Consider the following 27,027-nt stretch of genomic DNA (forward strand, 5'->3'; position numbering starts at 1 on the left):
ATGAACATTAGAACAAATTGTTAGACATCTGCTACCTAACCATATCCAGTACTGTTTACAGTATTATGCTAACGTGGCTAAGTAACACTGAGAATAAATCAATGCTGCAGGGAGGAATAGAATATATGAAAAGACAAGGAGAAAGGTGGCCTCAAGAGTTCATGAGCTATTTGACTTCTACACATAGGACTCTGTTTCTTATCAGTCTTAACCAGTGTTAATCAGAGATTATAAGAGTTGGAGTCCAACCCAGAGGGCTGCAGTCTCTCCATCTATGCCATACGCTCCTTTTGAACCCAACTCTTGGCATTTTAAAAAAATTCTTTGTTGTTGTTTAGTCATTTAGTCGTGTCCGACTCTTCATGACCCCATGGACCAGAGCACACCAGGCACTCCTGTCTCCCACTGCCTCCCGCAGTTTGGTCAAACTCATGCTGGTAGCTTTGTGAACACTGTCCAACCATCTTATCCTCTGCCGTCCCCTTCTCCTTGTGCCCTCCATCTTCAGGATATTCAGGAGCCTCAGCTTCACAATCTGTCCTTCCAGTGAACACTCAGGGCTGATTTTCTTCAGAATGGATAGGTTTGATCTTCTTGCAGTCCATGGGACTCTCAAGAGTCTCCTCCAGCACCACAATTCAAAAGCATCAATTCTTCAGCGATCAGCCTTCTTTATGGTCCAGCTCTCACTTCCATACATCACTACTGGGATCCTTACGTATCCATATATCCATCACAGCTAACACCATTTTGTAACTAACAGCAGGTACATAATTATAAGAGAGTTACATTTGTAAAGTCCTGGGGGTGTTTTGTCCAATAGAGCTCCTACCGACTTGAGCAGCAACAAGATCATAGGACCAGCGGAAGAAGAATGGGCAAAGAGGAGAGCCTAACATGACTACACTATTCTAAGGTGAGCCAGCGATGCAGAGAGGCTGATGCAGAAGGAAGTCAGCTGAAATGTTATGCAAGTACTAGTGAGCAGCTGAGCATGAAACTACTGTTCAAGGTGTTAGAATTCCTTTGGCAGGTTGCACAACAGATCCTGGAATTACAAGTTACATAATCATTTTTTTGAGAATCCTGGCAAGGGTGGGGAGAGGGAAGGTCTGTAGCTAGAGCATTTGCCCTATGTGCAGAAGGTCCCTGGTTCAGTCCCCAGCATGTTGCGGTAGGGCTGGGACGGATTCTGGTCTGAAGCCTTGGAGAGCTACTGCCAATCAGTACAGAATAGTGTTTCCCAAACATGGTTTCCAACTGTTTTTGGACTACAACTCCAATCATCCCTGACCACTAGTCCTGATGGCTAGGGTTGATGGGAGTTGTAATCCAAAAACAGCTGGAGGCCCAAGTTTGGGAAACACTTGTACAGTGGTACCTCAGGTTAAGTACTTAATTCGTTCCAGAGGTCCGTACTTAACCTGAAACTGTTCTTAACCTGAAGCACCACTTTAGCTAATGGGGCCTCCTGCTGCTGCCACGCTGCTGGAGCACGATTTCTGTTCTCATCCTGAAGCAAAGTTCTTAACCTGAAGCACTATTTCTGGGTTAGAGTATGTAATCTGAAACGTATGTAACCTGAAGCGTATGTAACCCAAGGTACCACTGTATAGGCAATACTGAACTAGATAGAGTAATGGTCTGTCTCAGCCAGCTTCCTATATTCCCCCGTGTTTTGATCCCAAAGAGATACAAAAATAGATAAAATGTAATTATCTGTTGAGTATTGGCAAGCATTTGACGTTATCAGCTGCCCTTTCCTCTCTCCAAATGCCAGAATTGGGGACTGACACCTTTTCAGTACAGACACAGTCCTGGGCTCCAGGCAGCTTTATAGTCACATGCATATGAAGCCGGCTAGTAAATCAAGGAAAATGACTTTGTTTTCAGGATAAAGGGCAGCTGTTGATTTAAATTAAGACTACATACCGCGAATTCTCTTTTAAGTGTGAATTCTTCATTTTGAATTTTCCTTTCTTGAAAAATTTCCCAAGTCCCTTTAACTTTTCTTTGACATCACTAGGTAAAGAGAAGGTTAAAAACATCAGATTAAACCCAGAACTGGGAAGTTATGCACATTCATCTTTTATCACCATTTATGAATGTGAAGTTGATTGGCAATAAGGTTAAGACTAGCAAAAGGCAGTCATTCTGAACACGGCAGATTCGTAATCAACGTCTGGAATTCAATACCACAATATGTAGTCATTTCTACTAACTTAAGAGGTATTTGAAAGGGATTAGACAAATCCATGGTATAGAGGTCTAAATGGAACATGGGTGTTCTGAGGGACTACTAGATACTATTTATTTATTTAAATGAGTATCTTTCCTTTTCACCAATGGTGTTCAAAAGTGAAAATTCATAGGTTTTTGCCTTCATAGTGTGTGAAAACCTACTTAAGCTGCCAGTTCTGAGGTAAAAGACAGGAAACAAAGCACTCACTCTGACTTGGTTGAACTATAGCCTTCACTTCGAACATCCTCATAGGTTTCTTCACAGGCATACTCTGAAACTTGATATACATTTAGATCTCTTTAATAACACAATTCCCAGCAGTGAATTATTATCTGAACAGAAAGTCAAATGCTCGGAGATGTTAAGGGATGTAGCAACGAAGTTTAATGTACAACAGACCTTTTATTATACCTTATTAACATAGCACAAGCATTTCTTTGAAGCCTTAAGCAGAAACCGCCTCTGCAATCCAAACTCAGTGGCCAGCCACCGCTGCATCCACATTGCTACTACAGTACTATAGACCCCAAGAATTTTCTGCATGTCCAACTGATACGCGATCGCCGACTTGCAGGTCCTTTGGGGCCTGGGAGAGGGCAGAATAGGGTGGGGAGAGCAGAATAGGGGGGCTTATGTGGGGGGACACCTATGCAAAATGGTTGCTGCCTGTACGGTGCTCAAGCTGGCCAGGGCAGATGGAGGGCAAGAAAAATGCCTCTTCCCTGCACCAGCTCCCCAACTGGTAAAGCAAAGACACCTGGGTCAGACCAGTTGCCATCACATGATGGCACAGGGACATCTCTGTTCCAACAGAGCCTAGCTCCATCCTCTCTCTTGAAATGCCCTGTTTGGGCATGGGGGTGGGGAGTCCACTATCTACCACCTGTGGTAGCTTCTGCCTGCCTACTGTTTGGGTATGGACAAGTGGGGCCCTCAGAAACAGTGACAGAGTAGGGCTGGATGGAGGGATACCTCTGCCTCATCCAAACCCCTTCCAGCATGGCAGATTGGTGTGTGTGTATGGATTGCCTTGTAAATTGTTGTGAAGGAGAAGGAAGGGTCAAGTGAATTTCAAATTCAGCACATCTTACAAGGGGAATAACCCACAGGACTACTTCCACATAAAAGAAAGGCACTATTGGAAGGTCAATAAGCATTGAATTATTCAACCTATAAACCTCTACATGAGGACATGTTAAATGAGCTATACCTATATGGTGCTTTAACTAGTGTCTTTAAAATACCAACTTATTTTAATAAGCTTTGCTAATACTATACAGCCCATATACTCCCAGAGCAAAAAAAGAGAAGTCTATAAAATAACTGAACCAGAAGACCAGATTAGAAACTAGGACTTTCCCCTCAACTAAACCTCAACATAAAGACACATTTTAAAAACAGGGGTAACTATGACTTCCACCATCACACACAGAATGGCTGCTGTTAAGTATTATTGTGGGCTAATCAGTCTCTCATAAAAGGGCCATTTTTGTCCCTGACAGTACGATTATAACCCCTGAACATTTTAAATGCAGTTGCTTCAAATATAGTTAAGCAGGCAAATTGAATCTGCTCACTCACAAGGGGTTTGACTAATGCATAGTTGGAGACAGTTAGCCACTAACTTTAAGCCCCATTGATTTCAGTGGGCCTGTTCAAAGTATGATAATAACTGACCCAAAGTCACTCAGTAAACTTTTGTGATGGATCCATATGATCACTTGGCCTAACTTGGGAAAACAAGAGTAGGGAGTATGCTGCCTTGAGCTCTTTTAGTAAGAAAACTATAGTAATACAAAAAAGCTATATAATAAAGGTCCCGTCAAAATAAGGGTGAACAAGAACCTCTCAAATCACTGAACAGGTGCATAAGCAGATTAAGAAAACATTGGGGACAGCCCCAAAGGGATCTGGCAGAATGTAGCATGCATCCTATTAGCGGGGACTAGACATGCCTCAGACTCGGAAGGCACATTAGAACAACTCCATACAGCATGGATGCAGAACTTGTGTCTTCCTAGAAGTTGTTGGACTAAACTCCCATGAGCCATAGCCAGCATAGCTGGGAGTTGTAGTCCCAGCAACATCTGGAGGGCTACAAGGCCCTCGTTCCTGCCATGCAACCTCAACAGATTTAATGGATGGAGAAGAAAGCGTTATTTCTGATTCCTAGAGGGTTATACCCTGTACAATAAGAAAACAGACTGAACACTAATTCCTATTTTGTACATTACTCATCAACTAGAGGTTATCAGGAGACCATAAATTTGGATTGGCAAAGGTGTTCTGAACTAGGATTATAATGCTTTTTAAAAAGCATTCTATGCACGCTATTTCCACTTATCTATTATAACCCTTGTTATACTTGTTTTATAACTTAATTTTTATTTTTTTTAAGAAAAAAGATGGTGTTACTTTCACACTTACAGGTCTCTGAAGTCAGTGAGCTGTGGGCATCAGAAGTTTGACTGCAACAGAAACAATTTTAAAAAGAGTTGTGATGAATATGAGCTTCAGATTTCGAAAGACATTTCCAAAACTTACATCTACACCCGGACACTCTGTTAGTACTCACAATTCTCTCTGTATTCCTTCCACGTCATCATACACTTCCTCATGAACTTGCACCACTTTGGGAGTCCTTGGAGCCAGACCTGAATTCTCTTCATCTGTGTTCAAAGCTTCCAGGCACACATAATCATCTGAAACTAGAGCAATATTCCTGCTTACAAGCTTTCCCGAGCCTATACAAAATTGATGCATTGCCTAAACTTCTTAATGCTGAAATCGCAAAGCAGAATCCTGCGTTTCTCAGGTAGGACTACCATGAGTGTATCAGCCTCTCCACGCATGCCTCAAAAATCTACAGCCAACCAACATTCTCAGTCCTTACTGCCTGCTATGCTTCCAGCCTTCTTAGGACTCAATAGTGCTTGAGAAGCTACAGCATACTGATGTTCAACAACATCCAGTTTTGTATCTCATTTCTCTCCTAAGGTTTGACCATAATGTTACAGTAGCTAATCAAAAGGCTGACTTTGGGTGGGATCTGAGGTAGTAACAACAACAAAAGCACAACCTTGAGGATGGATGTGTAGATCAGTGGTTCCCAACCTGGGAGACACTGGCCACTGGGAAGGGATGTGGAGTTACCTAAGGGGTCCATCCACAAAGAATGTTCCTCTCTAAATGGCTCGATCATTTCCTCTGCTGTCCGCTTCTGCTTCACAGTGGCATCTCTAGGAGCGCTGGGTTATCGCTGAGGTATTTATGACCATTGGCAAGCACAAGATTGCCACTGAGTGGCTTTTGCCTGGTTTCCCTGCTGTTATTTCTTGGTTGGTACTTAGTGTGAGGTGCATTTAAAAGAACAAGTGGTGGCAAGGCATGGAAACAGCAAGTTTTGACCTTGCCCTACATGCTTCTGCTGGTTTGTCTGCAGAGGTGTGTTGTGGCTAGGTTTTTCTGGACTTTGATACTGCACTACACATAGGGCTTATTGGCGGGAGGTAGAATACATGGCATGGTGGCTTGAAGGCCCTTCATTGGATTTTAGCGGACTACTTACTGTGGACCACTGATGGGCTTCATTCATCCTAATTACTGATTTCATTTGGGCGCCTGAGTTTTGGCATTATCAGGGAGTATTTCTGGTGCTCTGTAGGAATAAATTCTATGGATGTGGGTTGCCTAATTCTTGGGTGGGGGCCTAGATGAGGTAAGTTTTAGGGGCAGATATTTGGAGGCTGTTTTAGGATTTGCTACTCATGCCTACTAGCTTATTAAAAAATGAAAATAAATAAAAGAATAAATATATATAACAGATTATTAAATGAACTGTATATATAAATAGCTTTATTTACAGAGATTAGGGATTTCACTGGAGTATACAAATGATGGTTCTGATTCTGTACAGAATATGCTACATTTGTAACTATGAAAGTTTGCATTTTAATTCATTTGAAGATTACTTCAAATGGATTGCATTTAAGTTCAGTTGGATATAAATAAATTTGTATTTAGTTGTAATTTGATTGATTAGTTGGTTTGTTTATCATTGGGTCTACTGGGGAAATGATATTTTATAAGTAAAAATATCTTCCATACCTTTAGCAATTGATTAATAGTGTTGATTGGTGGGTACATTGGGGAAATGAATGAATTTATAGTTATGAAGAAGTTTGTATTGAATACCTCTTAGAATTAATTGCTTGAATTGATAATTGGTGGGGTACATTGGGGGAATAAATAAATATTTTTTGCCACTTCATTTGATTTTGGCACATTTACAAATTAATTTAAAAGCATTATTGAGGTCATAACAGTTGTTTGCCATTATGTGTTATTTCAATTAAAAGAGCCTAAAATGGTGACAATTAGCATGGAGGGCATATTCAATACTTGTAAAGGTTGAGAACTACTGGGGCAGATAACACTCAACAAGAGCTCATTTATTATGAAAAGAAAGAAAAAGTGCTTTCTTTAGTTTCCAAGTTTTTAATTCAACAATGTCGTTCTCTGGAAGATAGCAACTTGAAAAGAATTGAAATGATGATAACAAACTGGGAAAAGGATGTGTTTCATATTTTCCTTGAAAGGGAGAGCAACATTATTTGAAAGTGTTTCCCCATTCATCTTCTTCAGGTAGAGCCACATTTGGCCCTTGAGCATTCAAACCCTACCCACACCCACCCAAACTATTCCATTCTGTTTTCTCTCCGCTATCATACAATCCCTGCTGAGGCAGGCTAATGGCTTTCTGTGGGAGTCGCAAATGCATCTAACGGCTGGATTAAGCTTTAACACAGCAGTGTTTATACTTGGAAGAGATGTAACAGCATGAAACGAGCCCGGCTTCCAGCTCACAAACACTGTGGCGAGGCTCTTTTATATTTGAAAGCAGAACAGGTTACATTAGGGAAGCTGTCAGAAAAGATTCACAAACAGCACACGTGTCATCACAACATTTAAAGGCAGCACCAACTTTTTGCCAAGAGAATCCGCATGCATAAGAGAGAGGGGGCTCATTGTTTGAGTGACAAGACAAGCTCAAACTAAAGTCATTGCACAGCAGGACTGGAATAATTTAGAAAACAAGGTCTTGTTCTATTCTTAGCTGATCAGACAAACCTGATGGGGGGGAGTTTCAGTCATGTACCCCATTTATCTGTTTAATACAAGTTCTGGGTTCTTCTCCAACTGTTCTCATGGAAAAAATATATATTGCACCTTATGGAGCAATTAAAGCATGAATTATCTAGCTGTGATTGTTACAACAACCCCATAAGACAATACCAGAATCATCATCTCCATATTTCCCAGGGGGCTGTAACTGCACAGTGTAAACCGTACTGATCTCAGATTAAATTAAAGTAGTAGCAAGAAGTAACTCACCGTTTCCATCTTTTGCCAGCTGTACCCTAGGGAAAGATGGTGTTGTCTCCTCTTGAAGTATGCCCTTCTCACCTCTATATTCTCCAGTGATTTTTGGTTTAGCGAGCATAGCTCCTGGGGCACAAATCTAACAGTAAACATTGTGAAACTCAGGTTATAGCCTTTTCAAGACATTCCTTCCCCGATTCTTGCTATATCAAACAATGACATGACAGTCATTATCTGTGCATGTTTGCATCCCACCTTTCTTCCAGCTTGGAAATCAAGGCTGTGAGAAGGTTTGAGAAATCATCTGATGGTAGTGGTTGCTCTACAGACTAACATAAAGGGAATATGGAAAAGGTTGGGGTCCACTATGGTTATTCCTAACAAAATATCATCAGCATTTCCACTGACTAATTTTAAAGAGTCATACTTGATGTTTGCTATGCACATGTACTTTAAAGCCTAAAAGAGTAGAACCACCACAGGGTATTCTCTTATGTGCTTCTATTTACATATACCTTGCCTGATTCTTTAGCTTGTTGGCGTTTTGTCGTTTCATGATTCCAGGGTGGTCCTCTCTCTTCTGTGTCCTCTGTTTTAGAGCTGAAATTTCAACATATATTTTAACTCATGCCACAATATTATAAATGTAATCTGCATTAACACAGATCCAAAATATATTTCAGTGGACATCTAAGGTAGCTTTAGAATAAGACTACTATACATATATTTTCAGTCCTATTCAGTATAATATATATACATTCCTGCTTGGGAATTTTGTCTGGACTGCAAAATGGTGGGAATGATCAAGAGTCATACATATTCCCTAGAGTATCTGTGTACTGGAGTTTACATTTATCTTACAACTTTCAAAACAATCCATATAGTTTGTTTGAACTGCTGTGCTGTCTTATCACCTGCTATTCGGCTAATATCCCACTGGACCTTCTTGTGGCAGCTACTCCTTTTCCTGTTGGCCCTTGCTCACATGTGCATACCTCCTTCAGTGACCTGTCAAAACCACCACTGTCTTTTCCTCACAAAGGCATTAGCCTCTGAAACACCCAGGTTAAGTTGCTATAGAATGCCATTTTTCTAGTGTTTCAGCTGAAAAAAATAGGATTGATAAAAACAGGTGGTAATGAGTTGAATCACAAAAATATATGAAATACAAAGTCTGATGAGTAATCAAGTGGACTAACTCTGTAATGTGTTCCACAGTAGTTTCATTCTGCTTTGTCCATTATTAGGAGACAAAACTCATTGACAGTTCAATAAGGTTGCATGCACACCATTATGTAGCATAGCCATGTTCTAGGCCAGGGGTAGGCAACCCCATGGGGGGTCATTTAACCTGCCCATGAGCTGCCCCCGAACCAAGCTCAGTGAGTCCCCACGTGCTGCACTAAACCAGCGCAGTGTGGCATGGGGACTCGCTTCCGCAGTGCCGGAAATTGTGTTTGTGCATGCTCAGACTCCGGAAATCGTGTCTGCACAGACGCCAGAAATCGCGGTCGTGCGTGCTCACGCGCATCCAGCCCACAGAGGGATCTCTGCTGGAGTGAACCGGCCCAGGCGAGGTAAACCTTGCCAACCCCTGTTCTAAGCTATATGCTCTAGCACAGAAATAGCAGCATCTCATAGAGGGCAAAAACAGAAACTTTTTACCTACCGGAGGTTTGCTCCCTCATGCTGTTAACCAGTGTATTTTGACTCACAGAACCTATTTTAATTTATAATGCTCCAGATTTGCATTAGGTGAACTAGTTCTTTGACAGAATGAGGGTGAAATCTATTCAGAGTTTTCCAACAAACTCAGAAGATACCTGTAGATTACTCCTTTGATCTGCCTCCCTCATGGCAGCACTCCCTCATGGCAACAGATTTTATCAGGGGCTCAGCAAGTTGCTTCTAAATGTCCCCAGCAACATCTGCCACACACCCAGAAAGGAACCAGCAAGCCCATCACCATCAGTGGACACAGTCAAGCCAGTTCTGCCTTTGTTGATCTCACTTATGTCTATTGCTGACAATCCAGTTCACTTGTTCAAAAGTGATGGAAATTAATGAGCGATAGTCAACCAAGTTTTACTCAGAGTAGGTGAACTGAAATTAATGGATCTAACTTAGTCATGTTAATCAATGTCAATGTTGCTACTCTAATTAAAACTTGCCTGAATACCACCAAATGTGCTTAAATTTGGGGGGATCATTTTTACAGTGGCTTGGCACCACTGTTATTTTTGTGCCATGCAAGTATGTCTAGAGCAGATTACCAAACATTCCAAAAGGAAAGATGTAGTTGTCACAGGGCCCTGATATCTATTGATTTCTATTGATCTATTGATCAGCTACCCTGCTATCTATTGAAACTCAAACTTTATCAATAATATAAAGTCCAACAAATTCCTCAATAGCCTCACTGACAATATCATTCCACAGAAGGTGGAAAAAGCAACAAGGGGACCACCTTTCTTGGATCTGGTCCTCACCAACAGGGAGGAACTGATAGATGGTGAAAGTACAGGGAACCTTGGGAGGAAATGATAATGATCTCTTGGGTTTCATTATACACAGATAAGAGAAAGTTGATGTAGTTGGACATGCACTATGGACTTTAAGAAGGCTGATTTCAAAGAGCTTAAGTAACGATGGATCGAAGTCCCATGGTCAGAAATGCTCAAAAAGATGGAGTCCAAAATGGATGGGAGATTCTTAAAGGTGAAATATTGAAGGCACAAGGGCCTTCAAAATTCCAACAAGAAAGAAAAATGAGAGACACCTAAAGCAATGTGTGCCTGCATAAGGAGCATCCAGATGAGCTGAGATGTAAGAAAGGAATGTATAAGAAATGAAAGAAAGGGAAAACCATGAAGGAAGAGTATACATAAGTAGACAACAGTTGCAGGGAGATGGTTGGGCAGACCAAAGCTCAGAATGACCTTAGGCTTGCAAAAGAGGATAAAAATAATAATAAGGGTTTATTTGGCTAGATGTGAAACAAGAGAAAGAACACGCAGTGCCCAGCCTAGAGGTAACTGAATAAATGATGCAAGGAAGGAGCTGCAGCCCAAGATATGAAAGGAGGTGGTAGGGAACACCTAGCTCCTTTAAATTCAAATCTCCAGGGCCTGATGGGTACTAAAGGGTACCCAAGGGTACTAAAGGAGCTGGTGGGTGTAATCTCAGAGCCTCTGTCTATAATCTTTGAGAATTCTTGGAGAACAGGTGAGATCCTTAAAGACTGGAGGCAGGCAAATATTGTCCCTTTCTTCAAAAAGGGGGAAAAGAAGACCCAGGTAACTACTGACCAGAGAGCTTGACATTGATTCCAGGAAAGGTCCTAGAACAGTTGGTCTGTGAGCACTTAGAAATGGATAATTTGAAAACTATGACCCAGGCTTCCTGTTTCTGCCTGTGCCAGGAATGGAGGTCTTCCTTGAGGGAGATACAGACAGAGATAAACAAAGAATGATGGGGAAAACTCATTCTATGAATTCCTCTCTAGGTGGGAGAGGTATGGGCTTTCACCTGTGGATTGCCCTGCAACCTGGCACTCCCTATGGAATGTGAGGGCAGGCAAAGGCACTCCGACTACTGTGACCCCCCCCCCCGATCCTTTCCTGGAAACAGAGGAAATCCTGCCAATTGGGCTTTAATTGGAGTAAAGTGCAGGCGCGGGCTAGGAGCAATGAGATGACAAACTGTGGAACATTTCGGCTGCAAGGATTTAAAGGTTGGAATTGAGATAAGGTTTCATTCAGTGCAAGAGGCAGCGTGGGGAGGGGACTACATGGTTGCTTTTTCAAAGTTTTTCTTCTACATTTCAGATTTGGTAACCCTCTTTGGAATGCAATGTTGAAATATAATACAAAATGTGAGGTTGGATTAATATCATGGAATTTAGCATCAAACTGGAACTGCGTGTATGAGTGGAATGGAGGGAGAGAGAAAGGGAGGGAAGTTTCACTCTTTGAAAGGCCTATGTTGGAATATAGAAAGAAAACACCCCTGCTCTCCATTATTTTCAAAGGAAAGTGAAGGAGACTGAGACAATTTTGAATGTGATCTAACTGGAAGGATAACTGGCTATAAATGTTCAGCTGAAAGGAGGAAAGGAGTCTGCCAGCTGCAAGGTCAGAGGTTTCCATATTAATCATTGGAGTTTGGAATCTGACCACTCTTCCTAGGTTGAAAAAAATGGCGAGGACAGTTTATTTGTTGGAACAGAGGGATCTCTAACAACCTCTTGAATCATGGGATGAAGTGACACAGAGGCTTTTGGAAAACTGAGATAACTGCTTTCCCAGAGTCATGATGGGAAATATCAACAATTGGAAGAATGAAGGACACAGCACCATATAGGGTTGGGACAACATCACAGGGTGGGGGTGGGGAATACCACACACAGGAAAGAACAATGATTACAGACTGAGTAACTCACTTGAAACATTATAAATTACTTAATACATAAACATGAAACCATAAGATTGTAGCTGTTGTATAAGGGATTATTATCTTGTAGAGGATGTAATGGAAATTATTAAGATTTTGGAACACAGAAAATAATAAAAAAAGGAACCCATCAAATCTAGCACATGAGGAGGCCACTTTAACTTAATTGTATAATTCAGTATATAAATAATTAGTCTTAATAATTGTATTAATTGGATAAAATTGGCATTGTTATAATGAGGCTGCTATTAGAATGATATTGTAAAATCAATAAAAATACTTACAAAAAAATATGATTACTATGACCCAGCACGTGTTTCTCAAAAACAAGTCATGCTAGACAGATCTGTTTTTTTTAATGGAGTTACGAGCTTGGTGGATCAGGGGAATGCTGTGGACATAGCATATCTTGATTTCAGTAAGGCTTTTGACGAAGTTCCCCAGGATATTCTTGCAGAGAAGCTGGAAAAAAGTGATAGATGGAGTTCTGCAAGGTTCTGTCCTGGGCCCATTGTTGTTCAACATCTTAATAAACAAATTGGATGAAGGAATTCAGGGGATGCTCATCAAATTTGCAGATGACACCAAACTGGGAGGGGTAACAAATGCCACTGAAGACAGAATCGGAATTCAAGATGACCTTAACAGATTGGAGAACTGGGCCAAACTAATAAAATGCATTTCAATATATACAAATGTAAGGTAGTGCACTGAGGCAGCAAGAACCAGCTGTACAAATGTAAAATGAGGACAGCTGGATTGCTAGTAGTACATGGAAAAAGGATCTAGAGAGGGTCTTAGCTTAACATGAGTCAACAGTGTGATGCAACAGCAAAAAAAACCCAAAAAAAAAACCTAACGTTACTCTGGGCTGCATGAACAGAAGCATAGTGTCCAGATCAAGGGGCATATTAGTCCTACTCTATTCTGCCTTGGAGTTCTGTGTCAAGTTCTGGGTGCCACAATATAAGAAGGCTATTGACAAGCTGGAACATGTGCAGAGGAGGGCAACCAACATAGTGAAGGGTCTGGAAACCGAGCCTTATGAGGAACGGTTGAGGGAGTTGGGTATGTTTAGCCTGGTAAAGAGATGACCAAGAGGAGATCTGATAGCCATCTTCAAATATCTAAAGGATTGTCACGTGGAAGATGGAGCAAGCTTGTTTTCTCCTGCTCTGGAGGATAGGACTTGAACCAATGGATTCAAGGTACAAAATACAAGATTCTGATTAAACAACAGGAAGAACTTTCTGACAGTAACAGCTGTTTGACAGTGGAACAGACTCCCTCAGAAGGTGGTGGACTCTCATTCTTTGGAAGTTTTTAAGCAGAGGTTGGATGGCCATCTGTCAGGGGTGCTTTAGTTGAAATTCCTGCATTCCAGGGGGCTGGACTAAATGATCCCAGGGTCCCTTCCAACTCCACAATTCTATGACTAGCACTACTTGGCACAGAGATCAGGAAAATGTTTAGATGGCTGGTCAAACAATAAAGGTACAATGGTTCCTATCAGGAAATAAAAGATGAAATATAGTGTTACACCAAGGTCACTGTCTAGCTCCTTTACCTTCCTGGATACACTACAGAATGTTTGGTGGTATGTAGGCCTAGGTTCTAAATTCACACACATTTACAGATAGACCTTCCTTATTCATTCAGCTTCAGTTTTAAGTCAAATAAATCATTAATAAAAATCCAGTTGCTCCAGGTATCTTACTTTAAGAAAGCAAGGGCAAAAATATAAAATGAAACTCCAGAAAGTACACTTACCTAGGTGTGGCAAGGAGAAAACTTTGTTTCTGTGCAAAACACAAAGAAGAGAACTTCAGCTTTCACAGCCTGAAAAGTCAGGTCAATCAGGCAACAATGCAGCGTTGTTTGTCTTGAAGCAACATGTTTACTCAAGAAATATCTTGATCTACGTCTGTTCTTTCATGTACTTAATATGAAACATGGCCAGAATCCAAAGACGACACTAAATTACAGTGTGTTTCCATGTGCGTTCAGAGGTGTGCATGCCTGCCAATTTTCCCTTCTGGACTAAGTCCCTGACAACAAACTGATGGGCATTCCAGAGGGTCTGCCACTCTGAAGGGTCTGCACAGAGGGAGGCAGTCAGCTGGTGAGAAATGCCATGGCTGAAAAGCCACCATGTGCAAGACAGTGTGTGGGCCTTTGGATCCCAGGCAGTGTTCTTCGTTTACATAGATAAAGCACGTCACCAGGTCTCTTAGCAAAAGATTTTAAAAATGTCACAGGCAGCTTCAGCTCTGTACTAAACCTCCCATGTTGTGACTATGCCCATTTAAGTAGACTTGGTAATATGTTCACGTGTTAAAATGGGGGTGAAAAGGAGTGATGGCACATCAGTTGGTCAGTGTTATATATAGTGTTCAGTATTATAGGACCAATCAGTTACAGAACCATTTTTACATCAGATGCAACACCATGATTTGGAGCTATGTATATGAGCCCTGTACTCACACACTCCCTACTTCCCCTCCCTTCATCCGCTCTGATTTTGTACATCACACTTACCATAGTTTGAGAATACATACCTCGATATTCTCATTTTTCCCAGCCTTGGAAGCTAGAGTAAATATTTTTGTAAAAATTAGTATGTTCCATCTTCATTTCATTTAATATTATTAAAGCCCCTAATCATAATATGGAGTTTAAGCTGCAATGGTAGGTTACACAACTTTCCTCACCTGGGCTGCTATAAGCTATGGAACCATCCCACAATATAACTGCAGCCTAGTATACCAAAAGGCGTCCTAGATTTATTTATTATTAAACGACAGTTACACATGCATGATTCCATGCATTATTTGTATAATTAGAGATATAGTTTATTGTCACCTGCATTCAAACCCTGATAATTGACAGGTTCAAAATTTACGCAAGTGAAGTGTTTGAGATTTTCCATACAGGTACAACGATAAAAGGTTAAAAAGGGGGGGAGGGGAAGAAAGCTAGAAAGACGGGTTAAAGGTTAACAAGCAAGGGATAAGGAACTGTGACACCAGTTACGCAAAAGCAAGAGACCAAAGAATTGCAGACAAAGCACAGGAGTTTTTTGTTGTGTGAGGATAGCTAACTTTTCAAAGGTGGTTCACTCCAACACTAACCAAACTCATCCTACACAACTTTCAGAAGACATCTGAAGGCAGCTATTGAAAAGTTTTTATTGTTTGTTGTTTTATCATGTTTTTATGTATGGTGGAAGCTGTCCAGATGGGCAGGGTATTAATAAAATAAGAAGAAGAAGAAGAAGAAGAAGAAGAAGAAGAAGAAGAAGAAGAAGAAGAAGAAGAAGAAGCAGCAGCAATGACTTTTGAGTAACTTTAAATGGCATATGGCCACCACAAATCAGAACTCAACTTGGCTCCCATTCAAAAGTGGCACTCCCTCCCACTCCTTAAAAGTATCTGGGAACTTGAAGAGGAAGATGGGGAATATCAGTGCAGCAAGGTCCAGCTGGTGCCTGACCTGGCCAACCATCAGTACCAAGCCTGCCCACACAGCATGCATAGCATACACATACCAACTGTTAATAGACTTACAATGTGTAATTTCTTGAGCAGCATTGGTGGAACTTTCTGGCAGCTTCAGGTAGGACATTGTTTCTTCATAAGTGCCTAGTTCTTCTGTTTCGGGACTAAGAGAAATGAGGAGGGGTAAGCATTGTTTTGGAGACTCTCTTGGGGAAGATGAAAGGATTAGAACCTCTCTGAAGAGGTGCCTTCCTCAAAAAGACACAGAGTGACAGACTTTAAAGTTCCTATCCAGATGCTGACCAGAACCATACAAGTTTAGCTTGAGAGAGAGAGAGAGAATATGTAACAACAGTGGATGACTGCCCTGTAAGTTCTGAAATATTAAGAACTGCATGCACAACACCGCAAAAAACTTCTAAAACACGTATCTATTAAGAGACTGGGCCCTGGACCTTACTTACTGGCTGCCTATACAGCCCTGCATATAAAGACTAAACTTTGTTTGCCAGACATTTGGAGCACTGTTGGGACATAGAAAGGGGTAAGTGCAGCAGAAGGCATTGGAGAGAAAACTGGTGCAAAGGGAAGCCTTAGAGAAGTTTCTGGGGTTGCTTCATGAAAGGTGCAAGCAGGATGACATCAATGACTAGGGAGCATCTCCTGTGGTTCAGTGACAATGGGGCAAGTCAACCTCCTGTCTCCTGCTGATGGCTATTTTCCCAACATACTGTTAACAAATGCTAACAAACAACAATAAACCACATTTAATGGCATATTTTTAAAGAGCATGCTATTAAACTGAAACAAGCAAATGAATGAATCTGCCAGCTACCCAAGGGGTAAAAATCCCCGCCTCTATCTCATCAAGCCAGGAGCACATTTGTTGACTGATTTCTCCATAAATCATCTCAAAAGATGGACTCGACAGAGCCAAATGTGTCGTGCACAGGTCCCAAAGCAGGCGGCTCAGCTTGTTTATCAATGAAGCAGCACTGCCAACATGATCTTGTTGTGTGTAAGTATTACAGTGTTAGGTTTGCAGATGGTCAGCTGGACCAAAGACAAGAAGCTGCCAAATATTCAGCCAGATGCCAGGGATGCTTGCAATCTTACATTCAACATTTGTCTTTTTTAAAAGATACTTTTGTTGCCCTGGACAGCGTTTCTGATGTATACATTAACCCAACTAATACAACCAGGCTTCTATGGAAACTGAACCAGTTGCTAAATGGCAACTTGCCTGGGACTAATGTCCACTCATCCCAGCACCTTTGCATATATGTCTTACATTTAAAGTCCACACCATTCTCCAAAGAACCCTAGGAACAGCATTTTGTTAAGGGTGCTGGGAATTGCAGCTTTGTGGGGCATAGGCTACAGTTCCCAGGATCCTATACAGTGATACCTCCGGCTGCAGACGGGATCCGTTCTGGAGCTCCGGTTGGATCCTGAGGTTTCCACAACCAGAGGGACTGCTTATGCGCATTCACATGCTGCGAAACCCGGGAAAATACTTCCGGGTTTGCCGCATTCGCATCTTGAAGGATACGCAAGCGGAGGTGCATGTATCCAGAAGTACCACTGTACAGAGAAGCAATGTGTGGTGTGTGAATGCAACCATTAGGTCTTGGGTACTTGTCTTTCCTCCGAGCTTAGTCCGGCTAAGTTGATGCACATCTCTCCAACCTCAGCAAAGCTGCAAGATGTCACTGCAGTCAATGCCCCAGTTTATTCACCAGCTTACACATCTTGCCGAACTGATATAAGCAGTATAGATTTACTTTTGGCACATTTTATCTGCTCCCCACAGCACCAGATATCCAAGACACACATACACACAGAGAGAAAGGTCCAAAAACACAAGCCGTTCTCGAAAGGCTGTCTAAACAAAGGCCACCAGACAACAACTTATGCAGCTTAAGCCCACGCTTGCTGCCTAAACATTAGCAAATGCAATCAAAACTCTCGCCTGCTGACAGCCAGCGATAACAATAAAAGTTAGTGCTCAGCACCTGCGGATTAAACTAGCTTGTGTGTGTTTACAGGAACAGGCCTCAAAGCTTCTAACTTCAGAAATGTCAAGCCAGAGAGAAGGAAGAGATAGGGAAAACACTGTGTGGGAGCAGATCTCTTTAAAGAGGGAGGAAAAGCAAGTACATCGCTGCACAGAGACATACGTTTATGTTCACCACAGGTTCAAAGGAGTACCAGCAAAAGACAGCTAGATGTAAAAGAGAATGAGGCAGAACTGGGTCTGTAGTCTTGTAATAGGAAAAGTAAAGAAAGTACATGAAATGAAGTCTCTTTTGCCAGATTCCTGTGTTAGCTATTTGGTTTTGAATATGAAACATCTAGCATTCCTGGTTTCCAGAGAGTTAGTGATTCTTTCTTGAAACAGGGATGGGGAAACTGTGGCCTTTCTGATGCGGTTGGACTACAACTCCCACCACCCCTGATCACTGATCACACAGACTGGAGCTGCTGGAAGTTGGAGTCTAACAACATCTAGAGCGCCATGGTTCCCAGAAACTTCCAAGCAAGTTCTAAGAGACCGCGTGACCTGCTTAAGAGTCTAGATTTTCAGGCAATATAAAGAGAGGTGCACTTACGTTTCAGGAGTCATGTAGGCGTCATCCACAGCATCTGAAAACAAATTTTTGTAATGTAAAGGAAACAATAACTGCAACCACACAGTATGCCAGAGTGAAATTTAGTGATGTAGTGTCCTGGTGGTTCCATTCCTTGATCCTAGCAAGAGTCCCAGAAGACGTTGAATTCAAACAAGCCTGTTGCAGTGGAGAAGACAACCCAGGCAGTAAATGGACAGGATTGAATCCAGACTTTGAGCTGGTCTACACTTCCGTTTGTCCCCAAGAGCATACCTAGGGGTAGGTTAGGTTGACTCCCACCAAGGGCCACCAAGGGATGGGATGCATGTACACAAAAACCATGCCTCTTCTTGCTCAAAGTAGCCCGCCCACCCATGTACACAGAGAGAGGATGCCGCGTGCTGCTTTGATTCTCTGCATAATGGAAACGTGCCTGGAAGCCTCATCAAAGGCTCAGGTCATTAATCACGTCAGAGTGCGATTCCGGAAGATGAGCTTTACCAGCTCGGTCGAGATTCCGACACTCCCTGGGCCACTCTTGGTCACCAAGACTTACATTTGAGATAAGTGCTCCTTCCTGTTCTGGGCTGGAAATTATCTCAATTTCTTGTCAGCAACCACGAGCCATTGCTTTAACAATGCCTAAAATCCAAACGTAGAATGCCTTACCTGGAATGTTCTTCTGGAAGGGAACAAGGTCGACGTTTGGAGGCCTTGGTGGTTTCTTTGGAGGAGGACCAAGTGAAATAATGGAAGGAAGTGGTTTGGGCTTTGGAATTTTTTCAGCCTCATGCCATCTTTCTGTAACAGAGGGAAGAAAGCATATTAATGCTTTGGTAGGGAGAATGAACTTCCATGCTGGAATTTTGCAGTGGGTGAAGCTAGTGCTTTTTTCTTCTTCTTCTAAAAAAAAATGTTTAGGGGTACTCTCTTTTCCCTACTCATATTGAAATACTGCCCCTCAATGAGGTCAAACTTAGATTCATAAAATGTTTAGGGGTATGTGTTCCCCTGCATACCCCCCAGAAAAAAAGCACCGAGTGAAACAGACCAAACGAAAATCATAATGTTCCTTTCTTCAAGTTTTGGCAGATACAATTGCCCCTTTCCAAATGATGGAATTGACATACTTTGACACTTTGGCTGTCGAAATGGGTTCTTGATTGCCTAGGTGCACACACAGCAGATATTGGATTATTATTATTTTTCTCAAGTGGGGGAACCGACAACCTGGATGCAAGACACGGCATTCACAAAATTAATTGCTCTTTTGAGAAAGAAAGGAAAAATTTACCTAGCTACAGGGATTCTAACCACAAGCCTGAACTTCCTTTTCCTTTAATGGTTTCCTTCCCACCTGTCAGAGCATGCTTGGCAGAGTTGTAACCCAGTAGGCAAGAGTAATTACAGAGTTTGTCATTCACTGACCTATAGGAGTCCAATAGAGTAGGGCTGTGTAAGTAATAGGCTTCCTGGGGGTCTCTGTGGACCACCTTGCTCTACATGTCAAAGCCGTCAGAAAAGGAAACCTGTGCATATTGGCAAATATACCTTTCTGTCACATAGCAACAATTTAAACTGCACTCATGACTAATAGGAAGAGCCCTTTGGCATGGTACAAAGCTGGCAAAGTGCACAAAAAGGTTAGCCAGAGCAGCATCCTGGAACACACACACACCTTATCTTATTAGTCACCTGCAATTCATTGTAAGTTGGCAAAACAGCTGCTGAATGCTAAGTTCCTGTAAGGCAGCTTGTTCCAGTAAAGAAAGAAAAAAGATGTTTTTCGTAGTTGGCATTGGTCCTGGATTTTGTAAAGACAGCATGTCAAACCAGAAGCTTCCTGGCTGGAGGTTTTTTCTTCTTCTTCAATTAGCAAAAAGGCAATGCAAAGATTAGTTTCAGCCTCAATTTTGGACTCCCAAGTACTGGTCTGGCCCAAAACGTCTACTCCAAAGTTACCATGACAGCAGACAAGTGTTAATATTTATAAAGAATGGACATTGATTAGCAGCTAGGTACATTCACTTCAGGAAACCGGTCAAATTGCAGAAATAAGGAATGCATTCAGATTGCCAATTGTTTACACAGTGCCTGCAAGTACAAGTTGATTATTAGGAGGAAGAAAGAGGTCACTTATCATTGCCCTTATTGTGCAATTATAAGAGGGGCTACTGATTAAAATAACCTAGCAGCGTCTCAGTTTATTTTACTGCAAACCCTCTCCAGTTGTGAAGATTGATCAAAAATACATTTTAAACATTTCTCCAGAGTTTTTTTTGAAACAACACAGCTGGACAACTACCCTTCTTCATGCCACACCTTCTGAAAAATTAAGCGGCGAGGGTATTTTTTGCTCAAAACAATGTAGGAACTACCCATGTGCATTTCATGTTCTGTTCTGAAAGTCTAGGAAGCATATAAAACCTACTCACATTATCCTGAACTGGCTGGCTTTTAGCTAGATACTAGAAACATCATAGGAAAGTTATTTAACACAAAAGTATTGTTGCCCACTACTGACTTAGGGCTACAAAATACAGTCAGGTAACATGGCTTACCATTTGAGCATTGCAAGGTCTTGCTTGGCCTGTCTAAGTCATTAGCGTCTTGGGGGGAATCAGCAACTTTAATGGCACCGTGGGCCAGTGTCTCTGAGCTTGCATGATTTCTTGGTGGAACAGGTGGCGAGACCGTGGGAAATGGAACAGGTTCGACCTGTAAGCGAGAAGGGGTGCTTGGTGCAGAAAGCACTACTGCTTGCTCATTTTCAGCTGCTTTTGCTGGAACCTCAGGAGTGACAGTAACGTTCACAGTTTTGGGCTGGGGAAGAGACGTTGTTCTGTTGGAACGCTGAGGAGGGGTCTCGGAGCCCTTTTTGTCACTCTGCAACAAACCACTTTCCCAGATGTTCAGAGTATTGCGGAAAGAATTGCTTGCCGGTGCAGTGTCTTGAAGGCAATGATAAGATGCCGGACGTTGCTTTGGTGAATCTTCCACCAGTACAACTCTTGCACAAACTGTCTCCGTAATGTCTTTGCTTTTTCTGTCTTCATTCTTCCTGACTTCGCGCAATTCATGAAGCCGGGCCCTTGGTAGCACGACAGGCTTGATTTGTACTATTTCAGACTTCTGAGATAAATAACTGAAGGGCGCTGTCTTTTGCTCAGGATCTGGAATTTGTCGTCGGCACAATGGTTTGGGTTTAGGATGGGATGCGGGACTGCCATCAATATTTTGCCGAGGGGGCGGTTCTGCAGGAAGATTCTTTACAGGCTGGAGCAATGCACTGGAAAAACTGGAATCATTCTGAAATTTTGCTCGAAGTGCTCGGAAGTCTCCAGCTCTTTCCTAAAATAGCCAAGAATACAAGAGACAACTATTAATAATATTTTTAACAAAGCAGTTCTAAACCAAATTGAGAAAGAACCCAGACTGGTGTAGTACTGGGAGAGATGGTTATGCAATCAAGTCTGGATTCAGGATAGAGGAGGTTCGTGTGAAAAGTATATTCTGATGGGGCCCCTCTGATGTCAGTGGGCCTCTTGTAGCTTACCTGATGACAGTGCACAACTAGATACAGAGAGGAATTGGGTTCGTCCTCTTTTCACAGTAGGCTGGCCTTATTTAATTTTCCCAAATGCGCTTGTGGATTGGAATATGACTGCCAGATTATGCATGGTGGATTTTGTGCTGAAGTTGCACTCCTAAAAAGTGCACATAAAATATATATTCCCTATGCTGAAAATGCATTGAATGTATGTATTTTATAGGATATGTGTGCACAAAATGCATACAGTTTACATCCAGATTTTTCTATGCCCGCCCCTTTCCTTAAGGCTGCAAAAAATAGGACAAACTGACATAGGACTGACTGCTACTGAAAATGACACAAAATAGATTTAGACATATCTGTCCAACTCATTGCCAAGCATCTGGTTCCATCACACAGGGACAGTGTGGGGAATTTAAATGGACCCAGATGCTTCCCCCCCAAAAGAGGAGCACAGGACACTGTGAGGGATGGGCACTGCTGGGGTACTGACAACTTCACAAGGAAGCTATGTCTGTGGGATGAGATTGGACCAAAGCTTCCTAGAATTTGGGGGGTGCTTCATGTCCAGATGCCCATCTCAGGGGCTTAGCATCCCCAGCCAGTGACCAGAGGTGATTTCTCGGAATAGTGCACATCATAGGGTGACCTCTGACAATGGCCAACCCCTGCTATCCATCAACAATCTGTAATCAATTAAAGGTGTCCCCTTATTTGATGCCAATACTGGTTTCTTGTGCCTTCCTTGTGTGCACGCCCACCCCAGTGGATCCACTGCACCTGGGCCTGGAACTAAGCAGCTCAGGGAAGGGGAAGAAAGACCACCACATTTCTACTCGCCAGATGTGAAGGTGTATTCAGATAACTGATTGAGAACAAATCCTTCCCTCCCCTGCTCCAACTAACCCCCAAGCCCACCCAATACCCCAGACTCTGCAACTAGATTGCATCAGGACACCATTTGCTTGAAGGAAACTTACAGTTGTAGGATATGGGTGAGATTACAATAGCCTTCTCTTCCATATACAAATCTGACAATATAGGATCGTCGTCATCTACAGTGTTTACTCTATAGTGACCCCACCCATATCTAAAATTTTGCAGCACACTTTGGGAGCCTCAGAAACTAGGCACTGGATGTCAAATTCCACAGTTCATGAAATGTGGCCATTTCTTACTCGCTCTCTTTTTGGAGCTACCTGTATATTGTGAGCTGCCTTATAAAAATCTGAATGTGCTTGCTCGGCAGGAGGAACAGCAGCCATGCAGATCAGCCTTGTGCAAAGAACTGTGCTCGCCTGCAACAGCTTGTTGGATCAGAAAATTAGGTGAAACAAGACAACCTTGGACAGAAGCGCCATTATGCTGAAAAAGAGACACAGATGCCTTTAATGAGAAGGCAACACAGCAGAGCCTTGTCCTGAGATTTTATTGAATTTTGCGTAATTGCATCCAACTTATTAAATACAAAACAGTTTCTCCTGAATAACCCCTTTTAGTCAACGCTATTATTTTCACATTACACAGCATGATGCAAAGCACCTAGGAGATGTTTCAATTGCTCCGATTGTACTGGAGCAGCCAGCTGTATGATACAACTCAGTACTATGCCCAAGCCCAGTCTGGAATGTATATGCAATTAACATTTCCGTAAAGGAAAAGACAGACCAAAACCCCTCTGATCTTCATCCAAAACTTCACACTGAGTTATGACTACAACCAATGGAAGCCAAGCCAAAATAAATGCCATTGTTTCTTCAGCATGGGTGCAATATCTGCAGGCGGACTTTAAGATCTGCTCAAATGCACAGCACTGTTTACGGTGCTTTACTGCAAACCAGGTGCTTCTTTTATTGCCGAATTCCTCATCAGAGCTGCAGAGAGAAGCCACCATGAAAGATTAAACCTTTGCCAGGTTGCCACCCCCTAACTAGAGATAAGCTTCTTCTTTTTTTAAAGTAACAATTGCTTTGTGATTTTATTATGCATTAAAAGCACAGCTGAAAACGTAGAGTTGAATCCTGGAGAGCTCTTCCTGTTTCTGAAAGGGCAACACAGGTGCTCTTGCTTTCCCAGGCAGTGCATCCATGAGCTCGCTGGGGTACTTCGCCCCTGAATGCCAGAAGCATTAAGTGCTTGACTGTTTCCATAATGTGGACATATTACCACCGGTAGCAGTTTAAGCTCAAGTTTCCAATTCTCCCTCAGTTCACTATTTTTACTTACAACAAGGACAGATGTTTTTGCTCTGTTCCATTTAATTATTTTAACATTGAAAATGTCCTGTTCTACCCGAGCCCTTGACATTCTCAGTCCATTTGTTCCAACTTATCATTTACCAGTTATTTCTGCCTGGGTGGAGAGTAGCACAGAGAGTAAACTAGGGATTCTGCCAACACTGAGGCTCAGTTTGCTGAGCCCCATGCAGCTGCTGAACTAACCCACATACTCACCCCCCAAAGAAGGCTGCAAACTGTAGTTGCTGCAAATTGTAGCTCTGTGAAGTACAGGTCCCAGAGCAGAGCAGGATGTGATTTAAAGGTATGGTGTGTACATAACCTGACTCTCAAAGTGTGGTTTGGTTTTTAACACAGAGCCTGCTGATGATGAAAAGGGTGAAATTAGCTGCCAATCTACCATTTGGGCACTACTGAAATCCACTAACCAACATTAACTCATTTCTCTCCCTGTGTTTTCATATTACAGATGAGGGAGGGAGGGAGAGAGAACACAATAGGCCTTGAGAAGTCTGGGGGCATCTTGTTTAGCATTAAAGCTGGCTTGCAAAGAAATGGAATAATGAATTAAATAATTGGGGGTGGCTGTGAGGTTGAATGTTGTGCTGTGGTGTGCTCCTAGCAGATCACTTGACCAGCTGTAACCACAACTCACCTAGAAAGAAAGGGAAGAGAGCAGGAAGTAGAAACTATTAACAGGGCTAAAGGTAAAGGTAAAGGGACCCCTGACCATTAGGTCCAGTCGTGACCGACTCTGGGGTTGCAGCGCTCATCTCGCTTTATTGGCCAAGGGAGCCGGCATACAGCTTCCGGGTTATGTGGCCAGCATGACTAAGCTGCTTCTGGAGAACCAGAGCAGCGCATGGAAACACTGTTTACCTTCCCGCCGGAGCAGTACCTATTTATCTACTTGCACTTTGACATACTTTTGAACTGCTAGGTTGGCAGGAGCAGGGACAGAGCAACAGGAGCTCACCCCGTTGCGGGGATTCAAACCGCTGACCTTCTGATCAGCAAGTCCTAGGCTCTGTGGTTTAACCCACAATGCCACCCACGTCCCTCTTATTAACAGGACTACCAACATTTAAAAAGCCAAGTGCTTAAGTCAAGTTTGAAGATCACCACTCAGCAGGGATGCCAACTTGAATAAAATTGGGGGAGGGAAGCCCCACCCGGCATAATCTATCAAAATATGTGGCACATGCACACCATCTGAATGTCAATGCCCATCAATTGGGGGGGGGGGCCAAAGGGACCTCGACCCCTAGAAGTTGGCTCCTATGCGGCATAGGCTATGTCACTCAGGCAGATCACTGTCCCCGGTTTATACGTAAGAGGGGAAAAGTCTGTACAGCAATAAACTTGCCACTTCAGCTCTAAAAGGCATGAAGGACTCAATGCTGGGTTTGTATGCTGTGGAATGAGTTCCCAGATTATTTATTACATTTTAATCTCATTTTTCCTTTTAACAATGTAACTTTAATGAGCATAAAATGTGATGGTCGTATGCACGGAAATAAAAAAGAGGTTTGCATTAGGCAGCATCTAGGAAATGCGGAAGAAGACACTAGAAATTTCTGTTCCAGCTAAGTGATGACTAATCTCTGGAGCACCTGAGAACTCAGCTTCTTAGCAGACAATAGAAACCTGCAGCAGCAGGAGCTCAGTGATCTGGAGCAAGCAGGTTACTTGTACAGGATTTCTCTCTGGGAATAGAGAGAGGAAAGTTAAGGTCTTTAGGAAGACTGGACTGTATTGCTAGTTTAAGAGCAATGTGTTACTTTGTATTTTGCAGTGTTTGTTTTGTAACTGGTGTAAGACTGCAGAAAAACTCTTTGAAACTTGTGGTGGAGAGCATTAATTTTGACTCTGCACAATCAAGGATGCAGATCAGGGATTCCATTTGCAACAGCTCTTAACACATCCTTCCATGAGGCCTAGGCAGCATGCAGCTCACCCCCATCCCCACCCCTACCCCTGCCTGCCCAGATCTATATTATGCTCAATATGCAACCCTGTGAGGTAGGTGAGATTTGCTCAAGTTTGCTCAGTGAGCTTCATGGTGGGATGGGCATACCAGATACTATTTGGAGGATACAAATCAGCTTCCCCAGTTTTTGTTTTTTTAAAAAATACTTTGCACAAGACTGTAATCCGCCAGTTCCACAAAGAGCCATTTACAGGAATCTCTTATGGTTCCTATTTATGGAACTGATTGGCTTTGTAAATCTCAACAGGAACATTCTGCAGATATCATTTGTTTACTCAAGACAGTACTCTGACCCCCAGCAGCCACAATTGCTGGAATTTTGCCACATGCTCCAGGTACCATCAATCAAGTTTGATGACATCCAGAAAGTATAAACTCAGGCAAGTTTTTTCTGCAAATCCACCCACAGTTTCTCAAAAGACTAAAATGGAAAGAGGTTCGCCAGGTAGTTTCATAGCCAAATCAAAGACACTAGAACGACTTTGGGAGGGAGAAGAGAAGAGTGCATGGGGGCTGTTAGTGTAGCAGTACAAACCTAGGCATATTTACCCAGCAGTAAATCCAACTGTGTTCAGTGTACTTCTCAGTGAGTAGATTAAGGATTGCAGCCCAAACTCTTAAAATAAGAAAGGGACTATGGTGCTTACAAATGGTTCAATGGTTACAAAGAATCATTAAAGGTTATGTTCTGCCCCCCCCCCCCCTCCGCCCAAAGGGTTTAAAAGGAGGCATCAAGAAATAAGGATGGGGGAAAAGTTCAATTTAGACACATTTAAAGCCAGATTTATCAAACTTATAGTTTCCGAAGCTGAAACCCAGCTGAAACCCTTTGAAATTCACGCTCCTCTGAAGGTTACAACGCACTTCTCCATCCAACCAATGCTTACAAAAAATGCATATGATAAGGGGGAAAGGGTGCATAAAAATGAATTACATTACCAAAAATGCATAATATTAGGAGAAATTGCTTGCAAAGATGTGTGCATTAGTCAAAACTGCGCACAAAGTGGACTTACTAGGAAAAATGTGTACTAAAATGCAGAAGAATTTCCATGAGGATTT

General features: G+C 42.3%; 2 protein-coding genes across 5 annotated transcripts in view; one reads left to right on the forward strand and one right to left on the reverse strand.

Moving 5' to 3' along the window:
- The window catches only part of PRKAA2 (protein kinase AMP-activated catalytic subunit alpha 2), a 69,756-nt gene extending 46,752 nt beyond the window's left edge, over positions 1-23,004 (forward strand). Inside the window, exon 10 of the mRNA XM_083448127.1 lies at positions 22,988-23,004. The gene's annotated coding sequence lies outside the window, so the exon portion shown is untranslated. The remainder of the gene's footprint in view (positions 1-22,987) is intronic.
- FYB2 (FYN binding protein 2) overlaps positions 1-27,027 on the reverse strand; it is a 35,442-nt gene that overhangs the window by 7,426 nt on the left and 989 nt on the right. For all 4 annotated transcript variants that reach the window (XM_083448058.1, XM_083448057.1, XM_083448059.1 and 1 more), the window contains exons 2-13: positions 20,747-21,536; positions 18,855-18,986; positions 18,186-18,219; positions 15,643-15,737; positions 14,635-14,666; positions 13,847-13,875; positions 8,140-8,224; positions 7,637-7,763; positions 4,818-4,950; positions 4,670-4,710; positions 2,450-2,519; positions 1,933-2,022 (exon numbers count right to left, since the gene is read on the reverse strand). In XM_083448058.1, coding sequence (XP_083304184.1) covers positions 1,933-2,022; positions 2,450-2,519; positions 4,670-4,710; positions 4,818-4,950; positions 7,637-7,763; positions 8,140-8,224; positions 13,847-13,875; positions 14,635-14,666; positions 15,643-15,737; positions 18,186-18,219; positions 18,855-18,986; positions 20,747-21,536 — 1,658 coding nt within the window. The remainder of the gene's footprint in view (positions 1-1,932; positions 2,023-2,449; positions 2,520-4,669; positions 4,711-4,817; positions 4,951-7,636; positions 7,764-8,139; positions 8,225-13,846; positions 13,876-14,634; positions 14,667-15,642; positions 15,738-18,185; positions 18,220-18,854; positions 18,987-20,746; positions 21,537-27,027) is intronic.

Source organism: Podarcis tiliguerta (genome assembly GCF_965153285.1).
Source record: "Podarcis tiliguerta genome assembly, chromosome: 6".
Lineage (NCBI taxonomy): Eukaryota > Metazoa > Chordata > Lepidosauria > Squamata > Lacertidae > Podarcis > Podarcis tiliguerta.